General features: G+C 32.7%; 1 protein-coding gene across 1 annotated transcript; it reads left to right on the forward strand.

Moving 5' to 3' along the window:
* The first annotated feature begins 15690 nt into the window (after positions 1–15690).
* Positions 15691–20914, forward strand: LOC127263363 (uncharacterized). Its single transcript, XM_051292347.1, has 3 exons — positions 15691–16462; positions 19060–19680; positions 20619–20914. Exons 1-3 carry the CDS (start codon positions 15848–15850, stop codon positions 20892–20894), a joined length of 1512 nt encoding a protein of 503 aa, XP_051148304.1. The 5' UTR covers positions 15691–15847; the 3' UTR covers positions 20895–20914.
* Positions 20915–22302: the final 1388 nt, after the last annotated feature.

Consider the following 22302-nt stretch of genomic DNA (forward strand, 5'->3'; position numbering starts at 1 on the left):
TTCCACCACAAGCTCTGGTTGTCACAAATGCGTATTGACAACCGCCACAAAGTAAAACAGCTCAGAATTTGTCCCTTCTAAATTTTAAACTGTTAGTCCTCCGCCCGACTCTAAAGGATCTCATTTACATTTTACGTCATTCTATAATAGCTAACTTTGGATTTCCACCACAAGCTCTGGTTGTCACAAATGCGCATTGACAACCGCCACAGAGTAAAACAGCTCAGAGTTTAGTCATCTCCTTTGGTTGAAACTCCGGAAAGTTTTTCCTCCGGTGACTCCTCCGACGGATAAAGTGATAAACAATAGTTCAATACATGGAGATAAGAGATGACAAAGATGAGAGCTCGAATGATACTTTGTCTCTTTAAACAATTCTTTCAAACTTTACTCACAACAAATCCTCTGTCCCCAGGCTGGTTATACAGCTCTTTTGTTGATCATGAAAATTGATGCAAATCAATTCTCTTTGCATGGAATTGGTATTAGGTGTTTCTCCACATATCCGACATCAGTCTGACTAACCTCATCCAATATTATTTTCTCTATTTCATATCTGAACCGATGAAACAAAATGGTTCATAGTCGTTTGTGACTAGTTGTTGTGTATGTTAGCAATAATAATAATCAACTTGTTGTAGTTGGGTTCTAACGACAATGGCTGCAAGTGGGAAGAGTTTTAACCATATACCAAAATAGAAAATGAGAGTTTTTTTTTTTTTAATTTAATATTTTCCCATTTTTTGGCATATGATACCACAAAATAAAGTTAAGGAATTATATCACTCATGCACCCAATCATCCATATAACAATTGGAGAGTGAATCCAAATATTACAAGACAACATAAATAAAAAGACTACAAACAGTTTTCACAGTGATATCATTGTAATCACTTCAGACTTCCAACGAAAATAGCAACAACAAATAAAAACAATATTAAGCATAGGTGCGAATGAAACCTGAGCAACTCTACCTAGAAATATAATATCCGTTTTCCTGGATTACTCTCTCTTTGTGGGAGCAGATGACCTAAAGAATAAGGACCTTCCATCAGTTGAGAAATAGTTGCAGCAACAATCTCAATAATGCCACCAGCAAATAAACATTAGCAACAGTACTAGCATGAACAATAACAACAACTTCTCCGACAACTATTCCAGCAAAATCACAGGGCTTGAAAATTCTTCAAAATCTAGTGCAGGACTGAATGTCCTTCAGTTTGAGCTAATCTACAACCATAAAATCCACTATGATCACCCAATCTACCACCAAATTGAATTCTCACTATTTTTCTCCCAATAGGCATGAGAATGATTTTCATATGGAATGATAAACATGCGATTGTATTCATCAACTCAAGCAAATATGTAAGTATGAAAATATGAGAAGTTATAACCACCATAAATTCAAATTTTGAATTTTAAACTTCCTCTCAACAAATATTTTACAACATTACAGAAATTGCAACAATTCACTACCTTAGGCTTACAACGCCCTTTCCATCAAATCAACATTTTCCAAATCAAATCTCTTCTCAATATTTATTCTTTTTGGATTTTTCAATTTTTTTTTTCCAAATTAGTTTTTATCTCCAATATTTACTAAGAATATTTCAATCAACATAAATATATTGGATAATGTTTTTTCAAAGTCATGCATGCAACTCAAGTAGGGTACCAATGCATACTTAAATGACGTCAAAATTTTTCAAACTGATTTGCATCCAACGTCTTCGTAAAAATATTTTCCTTCTAATTTTCTTTGGGCATTCACGCCAATCTAACCTTGACATTAGTTTTTCAATAGACCACCAAATATTTTACCCATTTATTACATCATTTACCAACCTGAAACATCTTTCAGTTGTACGTCCAAGATATCTATAGTATACGTAGTAATTTGGTCATGATAATAACTATCTTTCATTCTGAGCTCATCTGTGATTTTTCTTCCAATTTTTGTTTATGTTCTTTTTCGAATTCTGCTTCACAATAGGATCTAACTTTGTTTCTACAACCTTGACATCAATTAGAAGACAACCACAAACAAATGTAGTTGGTTTGATTTAAGAGGATTCACAAAATCCTATTCCTTTGTGATCTCTGAAAGATTTTCCAATCGAAAGAACTTCATCCAATTTTGCATTTTTCTTTCAAAAACTGTCATTTTCCTCTTTCAACATATGATTCTCAGCCTTCAAACAATCTTCATCAGCATCAAGTTCTCCTTTGATTTTCCAATCGATAGATAGTGTCTAAGAGTTCCTTATTTTTTCAAAAGAACCCATAGTTTCGATTAATTTATCAGTATCAAGTTCTATGGATTCGTTAGAAACTTTATCAGTAGAAGTACCACCATCTTTAATGAATTCAACTACATCGGCCATGAAAGCGACAACCTCTTTATTTTTTGAATTTTCTTCAACTCCAATAGAACCCTCATTATCATTATCACTCCAAGTATCTTATTAAGCTCTTTCGTCTCCTTTCTTCACTGTTTCACACTCGGATTTGATGTGGCCAACACCACCATAATTGTAGCATGTAGGTTCTTGTACGATTTCAAGCTTATATTATTACAATGAACTTCTTCTTGAATCCGCCATCGAACTTTTCTTTCACTTGGATGTAACTTGATGGTTTTTGTTCAATGTGTTTCTGTTGTAAACTGGATGTTTTTGCATCACGCTGACAATTTCTTTTCTGAAACTTGTGTTTGGCAACTCGTTTCTCACTTATCATTCTTGAAAGTTTTCAGCTCAGAAATGTCATTTTCTTATCGAATTCAACCAGTTGCATGTCTTCCACACTTAATGCTATTCTTTTGGGAGTTTCATCCTCAAGATAATTCATTTCATAGCTTACCAACGCACCATATAAATCATCCAATGTCATATCTCTTAACTTTGTTGGTTCATTGAACATAATATTCATAGCTTTTGAACTTTTTCGAGAGAGTTGTGAGCATCTTCCTTACCAACATGTTCTTTTCAAAATTCATTCTCAAAGCTTCATCTTGGGTAACAATGTCTTTTAATTTGATATAATATTCATCAATAGTCTCATCTTCATTCATCTTCAGCCTTTTGAACATTGTTTCATCATACTCCAACTTTGATTCTCTGACATGAACTGATCTCTTAGATGCATTCTCCAAAATATCTCATGTTTTCTTAGCAATTTTGCAATTTGAAATCATCTTGGACTGATTCTCATCGATAATATTGAAAATGGAATGAATTGCCTTTGGATTAGCAATTTCAGTATATTTTTCATTCAACATCTATTCCCCCTTCGGTTTCTTCCCAACAATGGGAACATTATCTTCTCCTTGAATGATTTTTATAGGATGAGACCAAACGAACTCAATGGCATCAGAAATATTTTCTTCTTGAGACATAAAGAATTCTTCCATCTTGTTCTTTCTATTCCTATAACTTGTTCCATCGAATAAACGAGATCGAGATGTTGAACCACATTCATTTATCATTTTTATAACTATGAACAAATCTACTCAATAACTTAGAGAACACTGCTCTGATATCAAATGTTGGAAAATGGTGCTCAACCAAAATTCCTTCGAACACAAAGAAATGGGCCAACTCCCCAAAGAGTGGTTAGTTTACAGTTATAACAACACATTGTCAACAAAATAAATGCTGAGTATTGGATCTGCAAGTCTCCATTGACAAGATAAAAACTTGCTGCTATCGCATTTTTTATTCGGTGGACATCCAGAGGAGCAGCAACAGAAACTGTTGCTAAATTTTTTATATATATATATATATTATTACTAATTTGGTTTTATTACAGGTTTTTCCTAATATGTTTGATTCCCAGGTCCACCAACGTGCTTGGATTACTAATTACAGTCTCTACATGGTCTTGAGCATCCCATTCTTGAATTTGTTTTTATCTATTATATTACCTCTATCCACCGTCAATCTATCCGTTTACATTTTGCATGTTAATATTTGAATATTAAATATTATATCAAAACATAGTACAAATCAAGAAAAAACGACAAAAATATTTATATCGGTGTCTTATAATACTAATGTAATGACATTTGTACAAAAAATTATACAAATATAACGATATTTTTACTGTTAAAAACAATGACGCCAAATTCAAATGGATAGATTGGCAGTGACGGAGGTAGTAGTAATTTTAGACTTTTTAAAATTTTTAATTTTGTTAGGCTCTTATACACTGTCTCTTACAGAGCTGTTATGACAAATGTGGCATGTCCTTGTTCATCTATTGATCACCCGAATATGCCCGGTGTATATGTAATTTTTCTATTTTATTTATTTATTATATAAAATTATTGATCTTTCCGATAAAAATAAATAAATAAATAAATTCTGAGTACCAAAGCAATAAATGAGACAAGGTATTTGGTAAAATGAGACAAGGTATTTGGTAACTCAGTTCGGTTATAAATCTACCTATATCTGAAAAATTCCAATTTAGGAGAAGTTCTACTATAATCAACCATGATTACAAAACGAAAACAACCATAGACTCCTTCAACTCATTCCTCTACAATGGCTAATCTTGGATTTCTACCACAGGCTCTGGTTGTCACAAACGCATACTTAAAACAACCACAGAGTAAGACAGCTCAGAATTTGGTCATCTTCTTTGGTGGGAACTCCTGTAACTCTTTCCTTCGGATACTCCAACACGATAAAACGATAAACAACAGTTCAATAAATGAAGATAGAAGGGGACAAGGATGAGAGATTGAATGAAATTTTCTCTCTAAACAATTCTTTCAAACCTTATTCACAACCAATCCTCTATCCCTAGAATGGTTATACAACCCCTTTGTTGATCATGATAATCAATCCCAGATAATTCTCTTTGTACATAATTGTTATTGGGTGTTTCTTCACATGTCTGAAATCAGTTTGACTAACCCCATCTAACCTTTTTGTCTCTATATTTGAACCGATAAGACAAAATAGTTCACAGTGTGTTGTGACTGTTCATTGTGTCTGGCTGTAAAAGACATAGCCAACTTGTTGTATTTAGGTAATGTTGATAACGGCTATAAATAGGTGGGAAGGGTTTTGACCTTATGCCAAAATTGGACATGAGAGTTTTTTGTTTTTCTGTTTTCATTTAACAAAGACCAAAGGTAAATCGCCATACTCCATGATATTGTTGTGTCTGATTTTTTTGTTATAGACCATTGACACTGGTCAAAGATTTTTGGAGATTTAAAAATATCTTTTAAGATACAAAAAAAGATATATGTATAAAATGAAAATAGTATCGTGCGTGTTCGTGTAGTAACTCCAAACACTTTCGTCAAAAATTAAAAATCTCTTTAACCGGTGAGTGTCCGGGTCAAACTCAGGGAATATGCGAATATCCTATATTTAATTAGAAAAAAAGTCCAATTAATTAATGCAATCGAAGAACTGAAAAGATAAATTGCAGAAATTAAATATAACTAAAAAGCGATAAAATATACATATCTCGAAAATGATGAAGCGAGGCGTTTGTGTCTGACTTTGCCGTTCCTTAATGGCTAGATTTCCATAGATGAAATGAGCGGGATGACGATGGCGTGATAGCAAAAAATATATGTATAATTGCGGGGTGGCTCGGAGGAACGAGCGTGATCGCATTTGCTTGCTTAAGCCGATTCTCGAGTCGGTTGCTACTTGACTTTAGGGGATTTACAATGAGGCTTCAGCGACACCCGGCGAAGAACATTATAAGTAAGAAACTCTACTGTCACTAGAAATTTCTGTGACCCAATAGACCACCTCCTATGCCCTATAAATTATTCTTTCAACCGCTCCGCTAGTGGTTCTACCTCTCTGATACCTCTCTTTAATCGGAATCCAATTCAGAACAACAACTAAGCAGGTCAACAAGGCTCCCACGTACTTAGCTACGTTGAACTACTTGGAATTTGTTTGTGACACGAGACAGGGCTGAAATAGTCGATTTTTCTATCGCCCTTCCGCAACCTTGCCGAAATCTAACTTGAACAATTCAAATCGAACATGGAATTTTTTTGGGTGAAGGTGAGGTGGAGAAATATGATAGGAATTCCACTAGCTAAAATAATATGTAATAATTAAAAGAAAAGGAGGAGATAATCAGTTTGCTCGCGATACAAAACCAAAAATCTCGTATTATTAAAGTAGATAAAAATATGGGAGTAAAGAAAAGGAGAAAATAGAGTGTATGGAATGTATATTATTGTGTAGATATGGTGTGTATAGGTGTGTTTAGAGGGGATATTTATAGGGGGAAAAACTTCTAGAAGCTTCGCGGTTACAACCGCTCATATATAACTACTTTTAAAAATAGCTACTAACTGCCTCTAAAGATAACTATGAATAACTACCTCTAAAAATAGCTACTAACTACCTCTAAACTAGCAACTAATATAACTACTAATAATTTACTAAAAACTACCTATTTCTGGAACGTTCTAGAATAAATATTACAAAATAGCCAAAAATTGGCTAAGTGATGATGCATGAATTAAATATGGGAGTTGGGAGAGTGCAGGAATAAATGCAGGAGCTGAGGGAGGTTGGGCGGATTTAATGCAACCGCCGCTTGTTTTCCACATAGCCGCTATCGCTCACTCTCATGCAGAGATTACCGCACCGCTCACATTTCCGTGCAGCCGCCGCTAACGGAGTCCTCGTCAGCCGCCATTTTTGCTTTTTAAAGTCAGTTTTTAATTCCCAAACAAATTTTCAAGCATTATTTCACCTGTATAAAAATAAACACCTTATAAATATTTATTTAAATAAATAATAAATAAAATTAAAACTAAAAGCAGCAAACAAGCCGTAACAATGTCATATGCTAAATTAATATGCAGGAAGAATTACAACAAATCACAGGAATAAACAAGCAGCAAGTTTGAGCTGGAACTTATATTGCAACGATTAAAAAACACAACTAATCTAACTAAACTAACCTATGTTAATAACGACTAGATTACAACTAACTACTAACTAAAAGAGTAGCACAATACAACCCAATATACAACATAAATTACAAAATACTAACCTAATCTGACATACAGAATACTACAACAAAATTGAACTAAAACAACATAATATCTAAAGCTAAAAACTACAGCAGAACACCTGATTAACAATATAGAATTGGACGAATCTAACTAGTTAAGCTAACTAACTATACTTCTATCTCAACTAAAGCCGATTGAACTAGCCTAAAATGGATGGGATTAAGGATGAACTAAGACAAGTAAGCAAGAGTAAGCTGAAACATGTACAACTGCTTTTACACTATAATATGAAAATTATCCTAAATCAACTAGATTATAACTACTAATTTATCTAAGAAGCAATTATTCTACAATCTAACAAATTAGCAATCAATTAATAAGCCGGCATAAACAATTGAGAAGGGAATCAAGAACTTCCCTGATTAATGTCTTGCAGCCAGATTTTTTTTTTCAAAATTTTTGGTGGTGCCGATGACTTCCCTCCTCACATTTGAATTGTTGTTCACCCTCGAACAACCTTGAGTAAGCTCGGGAGGGTTGCAGTCAAAACAAACATTATTTTCAGCAGCGAAAGATGAGATACAATCACATTATTTGTCAAAGAATTCAAGAGATAAAAGACAGTAAAACTCCCTTTTCAAAGTTACATAAGTCTTCTTGCTTCGGAATTTTCAAAGCAGCCTCCTCCTCAACGTCAATTCACCATGGAATGAATCTGAAAATTTCAGATTTTGCAACCACCAGCAGCTGTTGTATGCAGATTTTTATCGAATGCCCTCAATTATCAATCCTCAAATCAAATCAATCCAACACAGCCTGCAATCAGCCCTTGGAAGTTGTTCGTGTCTTGTCTAAATTATCGATTAATCCTAAAATCATCAAATAAACTCACAACTCATCTTACTCAAATCTCCTAGACAGTTCGCAATTCACCAATCATATACCAACTATTTATACAAATTCGACAACTAAGACCAATCTAAACTAAATCCAAATTCCAACATAATTTTAATCCTAATCACAACTACAATAAACATCAGCAGGATGACACAATCCAACAAGGAATTAAAGGCACAATCTAATCCCAAAACAGCCCTGCAAAATTTCAGATTATTAGTATTATGTTTGAAATTAAGAAATTCGATGAAAATAGGCAAGAGAATGTCAAATTGAGTAATACAACCTTTTCTCGATGTTTACCATCTCTATGTGGAAGGAATAATGGAGGATTTAGCAGCGGCTATTGATTCAAAATCTGCAATCTCTCTCGCCCAGGACTATGATTTGGGAATTTTCTTTGTAGACGCCGTAGAACGAAATGAACTTTTGTCCAAAATAAAGAAGAATAAATTCATCGCTTCCCTTGCAGGAGGGGCTGCACTTGCCTGAAATTGGCTTCGCTTGCGACCGCCTCATCTTTCCTGCTTGTTTTCGCGGCTTGGCTGACCAAGGAATTTGGAGAATCGCGCAAGTGGCGACCCCATGGCTTCAGCGGTGGTTTCCTACTGCCAGGAGAAGACATCAGCCTTCACATCTCTAGTAGCAGCGATGTAGAGAGGGCTTCGAGTCACCGCTTGCGACCGGAGTTCACAAGAACAGACGTATGTTCTGCTTCAATTTTTGTCATACAAGGGACGAGCGAATCATCAATTAAAGTCCTGAATGAACAAAAAATTATTATTAATATTATTTATTATTACAGTTATTATTATTACTACTAATATTATTTATTTATTATTATTATATATAGAAGAAAAATAACACAGAGTAGCGGCAAAGGCCAAGGCGCTACTGCAGAATATATATATATTTTTTTTGATTTTTTTTATTTTCTCCGGAAGATACATTGCCGTACAGGTTTGATCCTTGAAGAATATCGCATTCTCGAAACCTACAAAGCATACCGCCGATGGATTAGATGTTCAAAATAAAATAAAATTCAATATTAAAGTTAAATAAGCATTAAACTCAATATTTTCCAATTAAAACAAAGATACTAGGTTTATTCCCGGCAACGGCGCCAAAATTTGATCGAAGATTTTTGGAGATTTAAAAATATCTTTTAAGATATAAAAAAAAGATATATGTATAAAATGAAAATAGTGTCGTGCATGTTCGTGTAGTAACTCCAAACACTTCGTCAAAAATTAAAAATCTTTTTAACCGGTGAGTGTCCGGGTCGAACTCAGGGAATATACGAATATCCTATATTTAATTAGAAAAAAAATGCAATGAGTTAATGCAATCGAAGAACTGAAAAGATAAATTGCAGAAATTAAATCTAACTAAAAAGCGATAAAATATACGTATCTCGAAAAGAATGAAGCGAGACGTTTGTGTCTGACTTTTGCATTCCTTAATGGCTAGATTTCCACGGATGAAATGAGCGGGATGACGATTGTGTGATAGGGAAATATATATATATATATATATAATTGCGGGGCGGCTCGGAGGAATGAGTGTGATCGCATTTGTTCGCTTAAGCTGATTCTCGACTCGGTTGGAACTTGACCTTAGGTGATTTACAACGAGGCTTCAGCGACACCCGGCGAAAAACATTATAAGCAAGAAACTCTACTGTTACTAGAAACTCTATGCCTATGCCCCATGAATTATTCTTTCAACCGCTCCGCTAGTGGCTCTACCCTCTTATACCTCTCTTTAATCGGAATCGAATTCAGAATAGCAACTAAGCAGGTCGACAAGGCTCCCACGTACTTAGCTACGTTGAACTACCCGGAATCTGTTTGTGACATGAAACATGGCTGAAATAGTCGATTCTTCTATCGCCTCTCCGCAACCTTGCCGAAATCTAACTTGAACAATTCAAATCAAACATGGAATTTTTTTTGGTGAAGATGAGGTGGAGAAATATGATAGGAATTCTACTAGCTAAAATAATATGCAATAATTAAAAGAAAAGGAGGAGAAAATCAGTTTGCTCGCGATACAAAACCAAAAATCTCGTATTATTAAAGTAGATAAAAATATGGGAGAAAAAAAAAAGGAGAAAATAAAGTGTATGGAATATATATTATTGTGTATATATGGTGTGTATAGGTGTGTTTAGAGGGGATATTTATAGGGGGAAAGCTTCTAGAAGCTTCGTGGTTACAACCGCCCATAAATAACTACTTCTAAAAATAGCTGCTAACTACCTCTAAAAATAACCATGAATAACTACTTCTAAATATAGCTACTAACTACCTTTAAAAGTAGCAACTAATATAATTACTAATAACTTATTAAAAACTACCTATTTTCTAGAAGGTTCTAGAATAAATATTACAAAAATAGCCAAGAATTGGCTAAGTGGTGATGCATGAATTAAATATGGGAGATGGGAGAGTGTAGAAATAAATGCAGGAGCTGAGGGAGGTTGGGCGGATTTAATGCAGCCGCCGTTTTTTTTCAGCATAGCCGTTATTGCTCACTTTCATGCAGTGATTTTCGTTCCGCTCACATTTCCGTGCAACCACCGCTCACGGAGTCCGCGCCAGCCACCATTTTTGCTTTTTAAAGCCAATTTTGAACTTCCAAATAAGTTTTCAAGCATTATCTCACCAATATAAATAATAAACACTTTATAAATATTTATTTAAATAAATAATAAATAAAATTAATTGAGCCAAAATTAAATACTTAAATAGTACATAAATAATGATTAAAAACATAATTCAAGAAACACATCAGTTAATTATACACCAAAATAATTATAAATTACACCTAAAAACTAATAAATTAATATTATACACACAAGATGAAATAAATACAATGATTAGAGTAAATTAACATAAATAATACCAAAATTCGACATAAATAAATAATTAATTAAATAAATAAATAAAAACTATAAAATATGACAAAATCAAGAGTTATCAGTGACCTATTATATCATATCCCATTTTGTGGTGTCGGATTCGTAAATATATTGTTCAATTTATTATATTGTGTCTTGATAATTTCAGCTCTGCGATTTGTATAAAAATGACTCAATTTTCGATAAATTGAATACTCTCTAAGCAGAGATACTATTCGAGTTAGCTTGTTCTTACAGGTAAGTATCAGTTTATGTTCAGATTTATTGTTGCTTTTACTTAAAACCATACATACTCAATGAGGTAAATCTTAAGATCTAATTTCTATTTGTATATCTTCTTTTTTTATACTGTTGGAACCCGCAGCCGCTACTCGACAAGTGCGCTCTAGGTAAACCCTCAGCCGAACCTAATATCCTGCAAACTAGGCCCGATAAGGAAAGTCACACTAAGCGGACCATATGTAGCAGGCGTCAGGGGTTTGAATCCACGACCTCACGGTCATAAACTCACTCTCCACACTACCAGACCATCAATTACGAGACTTTTTTTTTTTGTATATCTCTAAATTTAAGGTAAGTGACTAAGGAGTGATTTTAATTTATGTAACCATGGATGCAATTCAGTTTTAGATGTTTTTGTGCTTGTAATCATGCAAGGTATGTGCCATTTCTTAATTCATGTGGTTAATTTTTTTTGTTTTCAATTAGAGCTCGGGTAATTCTTAATTACTTTGATTTTTATTACCCATAATGATGTGATACCTCACATATTTAGATGAAAAAATAATATGTGAATGCATCATTTAACATGTCTGTCACGACTGCTATGATTTCAGAGATCTCACTTATACTGCCATATCAAATGTTGTGCCACAGACCTTTGATGTCTATCCCATCGAGTGGACGTATAAAGGTATATGTAATTTATCTTTGAAGGTATTTTCTAAATTACTAATTTATTTATTTCACAAGTAAATTTTTACATAATCTACTTATTCGTTGCAGTTGGTTCTCCGCTAATGAGATGTGCCTCCTTCGTATTTTTTCACTGCATCAACATTTGCGTATCATGTATATGTTGGGACTTCGATTGATGTCTTATATGTTTTCTGTATTGGATTGATCATTTATATTTTTCGAACAATTAATATTTAGTATTGATGATGTTATGATTGTATTATATGTTTCAGACTGTTTGATATGTTGGATTATATTATGTTTCCTTGATTGTAACATTATTTTTTTATATATATATATTATGGGCTTTTACAATGAATTTTTAGTTGATTCAGTACGGTTGTTCGATTGTAGTTTGAAATTTAATTTTGTAGTTGTGTACTAATTGGGACAAATATTGGTAAATCGTACATACAAAAAAAAAAAAAAAATTAGAGACGGAATTTGCGATAGATCTTGTCAATCACAAACTATCAATAGTTATTCAGTGAAGGTTTCTCCCACACTCCATTTCTTTTTATTTTGGGTTTATTATTATTATTATTTTTTTATGTAAATTGATTGTGTTTTTCATTATGTGTTCTTCATTAGAGTCTTTTAGAGGTGTTTTATTTTTTAGATTGTACATTGTTGCTATCAAATTCAAGATTTTTATATTAGCTTGTTTTTGTATGTTCCCTTTCCAACAACCATTTGTATGCACTATTTCCAAAAGTGGTATCATAATTTACATATCTGGTGAGAAAGTCTAGTCAAAAGTATGAATATAAAAAAAATTAACAGAAAAAAAAAATAAAATTCAACACAATATGAAAATAAATATGAATGTTTTCCTCATACAAACTAGCTTGTAAATCGTGGAAAACCCATTTTAAAAATAAAATGAGAGAAAAATTAAATGTCTTTAAATTGAGAATAGTTTAAAATTTTGTAACACAAGATTTGATGATTTTTGTGTAGAATATGACATAAAAAGGCATAAAATTAACCTATATACACCCCCCAATAAAATGAGATTGCCGAACCAATGAACCGGACTCATTTAAAAAGGTTTAGAAGCTTATGAACTTATCTGGAATGTCTAAAATGTTTGGAAGAGGTTGTTGTAACAGTATTATATTTTGTGATTAAGTCTTTTTTTTTTTTTTTTTTTTTTTAATAACGTGAGAATTCGCAATTTATTGGCACGGGATTTCGCTATTTGATTTCTATTAGCATACCGGTCTTGAAACTGTATGGTCAAGTATAAATACATATTTGTCAAACCCTTGTAGATCAAGCGGTGACAGATCCCTCGCTTGAGGGTTGGGTCCTAGGTTCAATTTTGGGTGGGTGCGTGTGTTATCAACCTAAACCCGACCGCCCTACTAGTCGTGACCCGATGCTTTGTTATTAACCCGCATGTAAATTTTGTTTTGTATACCGAGCCTTTTTACCTTCGACATGGCCTTGAAGATCTTCTTGATAAGGAACCAGAATTGATTTCCATCAGCTAAGACGAGGATCATGAATCGGAGAAAGAGGAAAGACAGGATAATACATTTTCAGATACGTACCACATTTCCTTCTTGATCCATAATAATAAATGTTATATTTTCAATTTCCTTGTAAACTAAGTAGGACCTTTTTCAAGTAGGGGACTATTTCTCCAACTGATCCACCTTTTTATAAGTCAGTAAAATAGTTTTCCAAACCAAATCACATTCCTTAAAAGTCTTGTAAAGAGTTATTTTATCATAATGTCTGGCCTACACCTCGCCATGTTTGACCATCTGATCAATCGCTTTGAAACGAATAACGCCCAGATCCTCCAACTGCTACATCATACCTTGCTGACATTCTTCGTCAAAATCCAGCATGGTGTTAACAGTATGAATCAATGGTACATGAAGCTCGGTTGGTAACACCGTATGTTGTCCAAATGTGAGCTGATTTGGCAAAAACTCCATGTCTGAACTTCTGCTATTACGATGTGCCCGGAGAGCTTGAGACAACAACGTATGCCATTTTCTTGGATTTTCACTAATCATTTTTTTTATGATACCAATGATAATCTTATTTGTTGTTTCTGTCTGACCGTTAACTTGTGGATAATAGGGAGATGAATGATGCAACCGAATATTAAAACCAGCCAGAAATTCGACGAACTTCTCCCCAATAAAAGTCAAACCTTGATCTATGATAATAGTGTGCGGAACCCCAAATCGGTAAATAATAAGATTTAAAACAAATTCAATTACCTCTTTTTTTTGTTGCATTCTTCAAAGGAATAGCCTCGACCCACTTGGTGAAATAATTTGTCGCGACTAAAATGAAACAGTGATGTCAGATGTCTCTTACCAATAAAATCCATTGCCCAGGCTTTAAATGTCCAAGGTTTGACCGAAGTATGGAGATCCATAGCTGGCGGATGATTCAACGGTCTATGCCTTTGCCATTCTTGACATCCTTTAGCAAACTTAATACAACTCTCAAATATTTTCGGCCAAAAGAATATCAGGTGATGAATAGCCCACCTCATATTTAAACCCGCTCGATGACCCAGTATATCCCACTATGAACTTCCTGCATCACTTCTAGTGACTCCCCTGGCCCCAAAACTTTTAATAACAAACCGTTAAAGGTCCTCTTATATAGTATTCCTTCAATGAGCTGAAATCGTAATGCCTTCAACCGAATACCCACGGGTGCAATCGAATTAGGCTCTTTTAGATATCCATGATATCCGTCCTCCATTCGGCTAGGACTTCTGCGCCTGTGTTACAAATGGCCACACTTATCACCCGCCTACAAGCACCTTGAGCCAAGTCATCCGTATGGGATTTTATGTCATCGGGATATGTTCAAAACTGGCTTTTCTGAAATTCTTGACAACAATCGAAACGCCAAAGCTCTATATCGTTGTAAATAAAAGAAATTGCACGAATAACGTCTTGTTACCTGATTGATCACTAATTGCGAATATCCTTGAATCACAATCAACTGGACTTTTTTCGCAATCAAAGCCTCAAGTCCTAGAATCAGAGTTTCATATTAAGCCGAATTGTGGGTCATCGCTTGCAATTGCAATTTGATCATCCGACCATTAGGCCCTTCAAGAATCACACCGGCCCCTCTTCCTGCTTTTGAAGTAGACCTGTCGAAGCGCATAGACCAAGTTTGTATACTCACATATGGTTTAAACTTTTTTTTTTTTTTTTTTTTTTTCCCTCGTGAATTTTGCTAAGAGATCAGCAACCACTTGCTATTTGATTGGCAACCACTTTTTTTATTTGAGTATGATACAAATTTATTTTGGCGAAAATGATTTACATGGTTGCGTGTTGTACCCAGAAACATCGAAATTTAAACTCATGATTTTACAATCACAAGTTCATTTCCACATTATCGGATCATCCTTTACGCACGAGCTTCTAACCATTTTGTTTATGTAAAGTGTTATTCATTATTTCTTATGATTTCGTTGATAAAAAAACTTTGTATCGATCTATATTTTCATTACTATATTTTAATTTATAAAAAGTACACTGTACAATAATAAATAAATAAATAAATGAAACAAAATTTATACATAAGAGAAGTAATATGACAAACAAACACGCCATTGATTTTTTTTCTGATTTAATTATAATGAACAATGATAATATTAGAAAAATCAGTATTGCCAAATATCACTTATTACCGCACGCTCTCACACTCGCGTGAAATCAAACCACTCATTCTCCACTTAACAAGCTCTCTGGACCAAAAAACCAGATAAATCCTCGCCATCAATTTTCTCAACTCAACAACACGAACGGTGACGATCCATCCGGCGCAACACTCCACGTACCTCCTCAAAATCACCGGAACAAACCATCATGCCTCGAAATTTCTCCGTATTCGAGAGGTCAATTCTTGCCACCATTATTTCCACCCTTTCATTACACCTTCTCGCCAAGAAACACAATTCGTCTCTAATTTCTTGTTCACAATATTATGAAATCAAATATTATTTAGATTTTTGGCCACAAAAAACCCAATCAAAAGGCATATTATACAAAATACCCAAATCATGGAGTTCTTCGTCAAGACCAAAGCCGTTAAGCTCAAAAGCCACTTAGACAAGTACCTGGTCGCCGGCGAGGACCAGGCCGCCGTCCGGCAGAGCCGCAACGGCGCCGCCCGGAAGGCGCGGTGGCTGGTGGAGCTCGTGGACACAAACCCACACGTCGTCCGCCTCAAGAGCTGCTACAACCGCTACCTGGCCGCCTCCGGCGAGCCGTACCTCCTCTGCATGACCGGCCGGCGAGTCCTGCAGACGCTGCCGGAAAATCACGCCAAGGATTTGTCGATCGAGTGGCAGCCCATCCGCGACGGGTTTCAGGTGAAGCTGAAGGCCTCCGACGGAACGTATCTGAGGGCGAACGGCGGGACGCCGCCGTGGAGGAACACGGTGACGCACGATTGCCCCCACGCCGCGGCCACGCACGACTGGGTGGTCTGGGACGTGGAGGCGGTGGAGGTGCCGGAGGATGAGGCCGTCGCCGATTACTGGTCCATGGTCTGGAGCTTCTCGTCGATCTCCGATGAGATCGCCGGCTTGGACATCGGACCGCTCTCGACCCGGTCTAGCTTCTCCGGTTCACCGTCGCCGTCTCCCTCGCCTCGGTGGCTCTCTGCGAAGAAGGTAAACGGGTTTTTTTTTTTTTACTCTCAATATAATAGTCTTGTTTATCATTTTTGTCTTATTCCAAAATAATACTCTCATTTGCATAAATATTCATATTACTAAAAAAAATTATATTTATTATTTCATTATTATATCACTACTTTTTATATTAATATATTAACAAGAACAAAAAGATCTTTTACTTATACTTTTTATCAATTATCAATATAATACCAGTGAAGCAAAAAGTTAAATAAAAATATAAAAAAATTATTAAAAAATTTATAAAAAAAATCAAAACAATAAAGAACAATTAAAATAGTTATAATTTGTTAAAATAGTAATTATAAAATTATAAATAAATAATTTTAGTGTGTGTTTGTTGGGGGATTTTCCCCCAATGCACTATTCATTCTATTTTTCTTTCTAAAAATATCAAATCAAATATCTTTTTTTTATATTATATTAAAAATCAATTTTACATTCAAAATATTACATCAACATCTATTTATATCCCATCATACAACTATTCAAATTAAAAACTTTTACTATTTGAATAGCAACTGAAAATCCAAACCCCCAACAAACACAGCCTTAAGTGGAAAAAATTGTTAATAAGAAAGAAGACCATGATCACCCATTTATAACAAAAAAAAAATAATTTCGTCAGAAGTTGCATTAATCTGCCCAAAGCATAATGACTTTGTAATAAAAAATAATTAGAGGAAGAAAGAATTGGTTTTCTTAATTGGCCGACAACGACGTCCATAATTAAAAATTGCTAAGTGTTGAATTACGTGGTACTATAAAAAGCTAGCTGTGGCCATATATCAACCAATTTCGTTTCTAACAAGGTAAACAATAATTTGGAGTTATGTGAGGAAGAAAAAACAATTCGGCGCTATTTATTATTTTTATTTGATTTTTGTATTAATTATTTATTTTTCAAATATTAAGTTTAATAGTATTGATTTTTATATATTTAAAAAAAAATTATTTTTCTTAATTTCAGTTTTGATATAAAAAATATATTTATATCCCATCAAATGTTTATTTTATTTTTACTATTATATATATATTTTTAATTTAAATATTATTTTAATATAATATTTTATAGAAGAAGATAATAGTAATATACTTTTATTAAAAATTATAAAGACTTAATAGCATCATTTTCTTACAAATCGAAATCAAACAATCCTAATTACTACTATTTTTTAAACAATCAAAATTTTGCTATATTTGTCAAAATTTATTTATTTAAAATTATTATCTTAAAAATACTCTTCGGTTAAAAATTTTCTATTGAAAATATATTATTAATTTAAGACATCAAAATTATGTCTTTTATTATTATTATTTTTTTTGTATTTAGAAAATTGAAAAAAAAAAGTCTATCTTGTCCACTTTAAAGGTTGACATTTACTTTTTGGTGTTAATTTTTAAATATTAATTGTTATATCAAAATATATAGTACAAATTAAATAAAAATAATAAAAATACTTTTATTAGTATTTTATAATACAAATATAATAATATTTGTATAAAAATTATATACAAATACAAAAATATTTTTAATGTTATGTACAATGACGCATAAAGTAAACATGAATTTTCAAAACGAACATAGGGAGTATATGGTAGTTCTAATAATATTTAATTTTATTATTTTTAGATATTTTATAAAAAAAATAATAATATATTTTATTAAAAACTATATATAATGAATAATAAAAATACTAAAACCAAATATATATTCATTAGATTTTAGTATATTATGATTGTATAGATAATAGTACAATAAAAACATAAAAATAATAGTTTGTCTTTAAGTTCATAATTTTTTTAGTAACCTTCCTTTTAGTATTGTGTAAAGTGAAATATTTTTGATAAAATAAAAATAATTTACTATAAAAAAACTAAATACATATGAATTATACAAACAATAATTCCAAAATAATTCGGACATTATCAAACAAAAATTCCAAAATAATTAGGACCTTATCAAAATACCACAATATTTTTTAAATATGCAGCTTTAAATTTTGTCCCTTCCATTTAGAAAATCTGTGCTCATTTGAATTGAATACGATTTTTAATAAATGAATTATTTTCTCCGTTTCAAAACTATGGTCTTATTTGAGTTTGACATAGAAGAATATTGATATTATATTAATAATTGATAAAAAGTATGAATAATTTTTTTTTTTAATGAAAATAGACTATTATTTTGAGACTGACGAAAATTGCAAAATAAAATTATTATTTTAAAACGAAAAAAGTATATAAATAGTAACAATATATTTGTAAATAAATGTAATATGAAAATATATAAATAAAAAAATGTGTAACATTATTTTGTTATGAATAAAAAATACTACCTCCTTGCCATATTTATGAATTCATTTTTTTACATAGAATTTTAAAAATATTAGTATTATATTAAGATGCAGTAGAAATAAATATAAAAATATTAAATTAACCTTTATTAGTATGATATGATGTAAAAGTAATACACCAAAATAAAAAATAGATATATTGTTAAAAAACATAGAGTATTTTTTAGAGAAAAAAAAAAAGAACAAAATAATTAATTAATTAAGAATTTTTGGCAGAGCCCTTTCCTGTCGTTATCTCGCACTACCGCCATGGACATCTTCCAGACAGCGAAAGCCGTACGGCTGAAGAGCATCCACGGCAAGTACCTGACCGCCGACGATAACGAGGAATCCGTCACTCTGCACCGAACCGGAAACTCCAAATCCGCCAAATGGACCGTCGAATTAGTCGAAAGCTCCGACACGATCGTCCGGTTGAGGAGCTGCTACGGCAAGTACTTAACGGCGTCAACCCAGCCGTTTCTGCTGGGCTTGACGGGTCGGCGGGTGGTGCAGACTCAGCCGAGCCGCGTCGACAGCTCCGTCGAGTGGGAGCCGATCAGAGAGAGCGGCGGCGTCAAGCTGAAGACCCGGTACGGACACTATCTGCGGGCCAATTTGGGGCTGCCGCCGTGGCGGAATTCCGTCACGCACGACATTCCGCATCACGCCGCCACTCAGGATTGGATTCTCTGGGAGATTCATGTCGTCGAGATATTAGACGATCACCACCACGAGGAGGCGGCGCCGCCTCCGGCGACGGCGGCGGAGGCGGCGTTGGATTTGGTTCCGTACGAATCGAGCTCGCCGAGTTCGAGCCACCGTTCCTCCAAATCGGCTAGCTTATCGGGACACGAGGTAATTTAATTATTAAAATTTAAAAAAGTACAAATTTATATATAATTTAATACAATAAATTATATTTTTGACGGCTTGAAAATATTTGTTTCATTACACCAAAATCCCAAAGTTTTTACTATTTGATCTTTATGTTGTTCAAAAAAATATATATACTTTTTTCTGACAAAATATTTCATTATACATTATTTTGATACCAAATTCAAATTACAATTTTTCAAAAAAAAAAAAAAAAAAAAAACCTACTTGTTAGATTCGAAAATAGTAAAAAATACTCCCTCCGTCATTCAAATCTATGTTCACTTTTCTTTTTTATTGTTATCGAAAAATATTTTTATTTTTTTAAGTAAAAAATCATTTCACTTTTATACTGTTTTTTACTATAAAAAATAATTAACAATTATTACTTACTTTTATTAAAATTTGTGTCCATCAAATAAAGAGACATTTACTTGGAAAGAGTAATTGAATAGAGAATATTATACAAAATAGCACTTTAAATATTTACTTTTTACTCAACTTTATAATATACTAATATTATTAAAAATTTTCAAAACTTCAATTAGTTTCATATGTATTGAAATAAACTGTAAAATTTTGATATGCGAAGTATAAATGATAATTTATTATATTTTTTAATTTATTTTTATACTATCTAAAAATATATTCTTTATTTCAAGGTTGCTATCTATTTTTTGTTTAATTTTTGTTTATTATATATATATATATATATAAGAACAATGAATTTTTTTACGAATATTCCGAAATATATCTAAATACACAAACTTTATATGCAAAAAAACATATTTTAATCGATTGGGTAAATATCTGTGCGACAATGATCTAATATATTATTTGTAATTGTAAGTGTGATAGTCATAAATTTGTATTTATATTTATTAAGGGCTCTTCCATTAATATTATTACTTGCTGTGCAGTCACACGATTCTTTAGTGACGTGGTCGCCGAAGGTGAGCGAAGGCCGGGTAATCTATTTTCACGTAGCGAATGAATTTGGTGAATTAGACGAGGAATTTTACATACGATTCAAGGGCAATAAAGTGAGTGAATTGACAAAAAAATTAAAGACAGAATTAGGGGTGGAAGCTGTAACAGTGTGCTCTAGAAGCCCGTTGGACGGAAAGCTTTATCCTCTTCGTCTCCATCTTCCTCCCAACAATGCGACCATGCACCTTGTTGTCCTTACAAGTTAAACATAATATCTCATTATAATCGATACCAGGTAATTATATATATATATATATGTGTGTATGTGTGTGTTTTATTTCAATTTCTTGTGATTTTTTAGTTGTAATTTGTGAAGTTTTGTTGTGTAGAAAGATCATTATAGAGAGATGAGAGGGGCGTGAAGAGGAATGAGAACATAAGACATGCATATGTGTATAGAAAGAATGCCACAGGCTTGCAGGATATTAGGTCCGACCGGGGATTTATCCAGTGCACACTTTCCAATAGCGGCTGCGGATTTCCACGTCATAAAAAAAAAAAAACACCTTTTTTGGTAATTTGGCATTTGCTTCATTTTTATTATCATTCTTGTTTTGGCATTTTTATCATGTCATGTCGTGTGACCATTGTTTTGGATCAATGGTGAGGTTTTCGAATAAACTTTACTTTTCTCATGGCCCAATTTTGTTTCCATTGGATTAACGAAGGACTTCTTTATTTTGATTATGCGTTTTCGTATTTTAAAAATAGTAAAAAAAAATAATAATATAATGCACTATAAATAAATATTTATTATATTTTGAACAAAAAATAACTATATATATAATATAGGTAAAACAATACAAAATTTACCTATATTTTCACAAAATTGTGTCTCATTCTTTTTTTCAAATCTCATACATTTTCATGGTTTTATAAATTCAATATCTAACTTCAATCGTTCTTATTTGATCTACAAATGTCCAAATTGTAAATAAATTTTCAAAATGTTTATTTCTAACTCTTAAAATTATAAATATATTTATTCCTCTTCTATTTAATCTCAATATCAGTAAAAAAAATTTAAAAAAAGTTTTAGAATAAAAGAGAAGGAATGAGCTTCCAATTTTTGACGCTGCATCGCAGACCGCAACTTGGAATCTCCTTATATACCCAGCCATTTATGTCAATCAGATATGAAACACCACTCCACCATGTTACTCGACTCTCCTAAGTCATGCAGTAGCCTTAAATCAAAATAGCACTAATTAAAAAAATTTAAAGCTTCAATGAATTAATATTAAACTTAAAAGTAGTTATAAGAAAAATTTTCAATGAAAGAAGCTGATAGTTCCCCAAAAATGCATAAGGCCATACGCAACAGTGATCACTGATATCTCGGCGACACATAAGTAATAATTTTTTAAAAAGAATTTAAAAAATCTCCTAGAGATCCCTGTGTTGTGTTCTTTTGAGGGTTTGGACGGTAATTTTTTTTTTTTTTTTAATTGAACTAGTTATATCATGTTATATAAATAAGCTTTTATATGATATTTTGAATGACTTTTAGTATAATAGAAAATAAAAAATAAGTCATTTGATGTATTTTTTAAACTTTAATTTTAAAAATTAATAATTTTGGTATAAATCTAAATCTATATATATATGTATTTA

This window comes from Andrographis paniculata, unplaced genomic scaffold (genome assembly GCF_009805555.1).
Source record: "Andrographis paniculata isolate CXL003 unplaced genomic scaffold, ASM980555v1 Contig69END, whole genome shotgun sequence".
NCBI lineage: Eukaryota > Viridiplantae > Streptophyta > Magnoliopsida > Lamiales > Acanthaceae > Andrographis > Andrographis paniculata.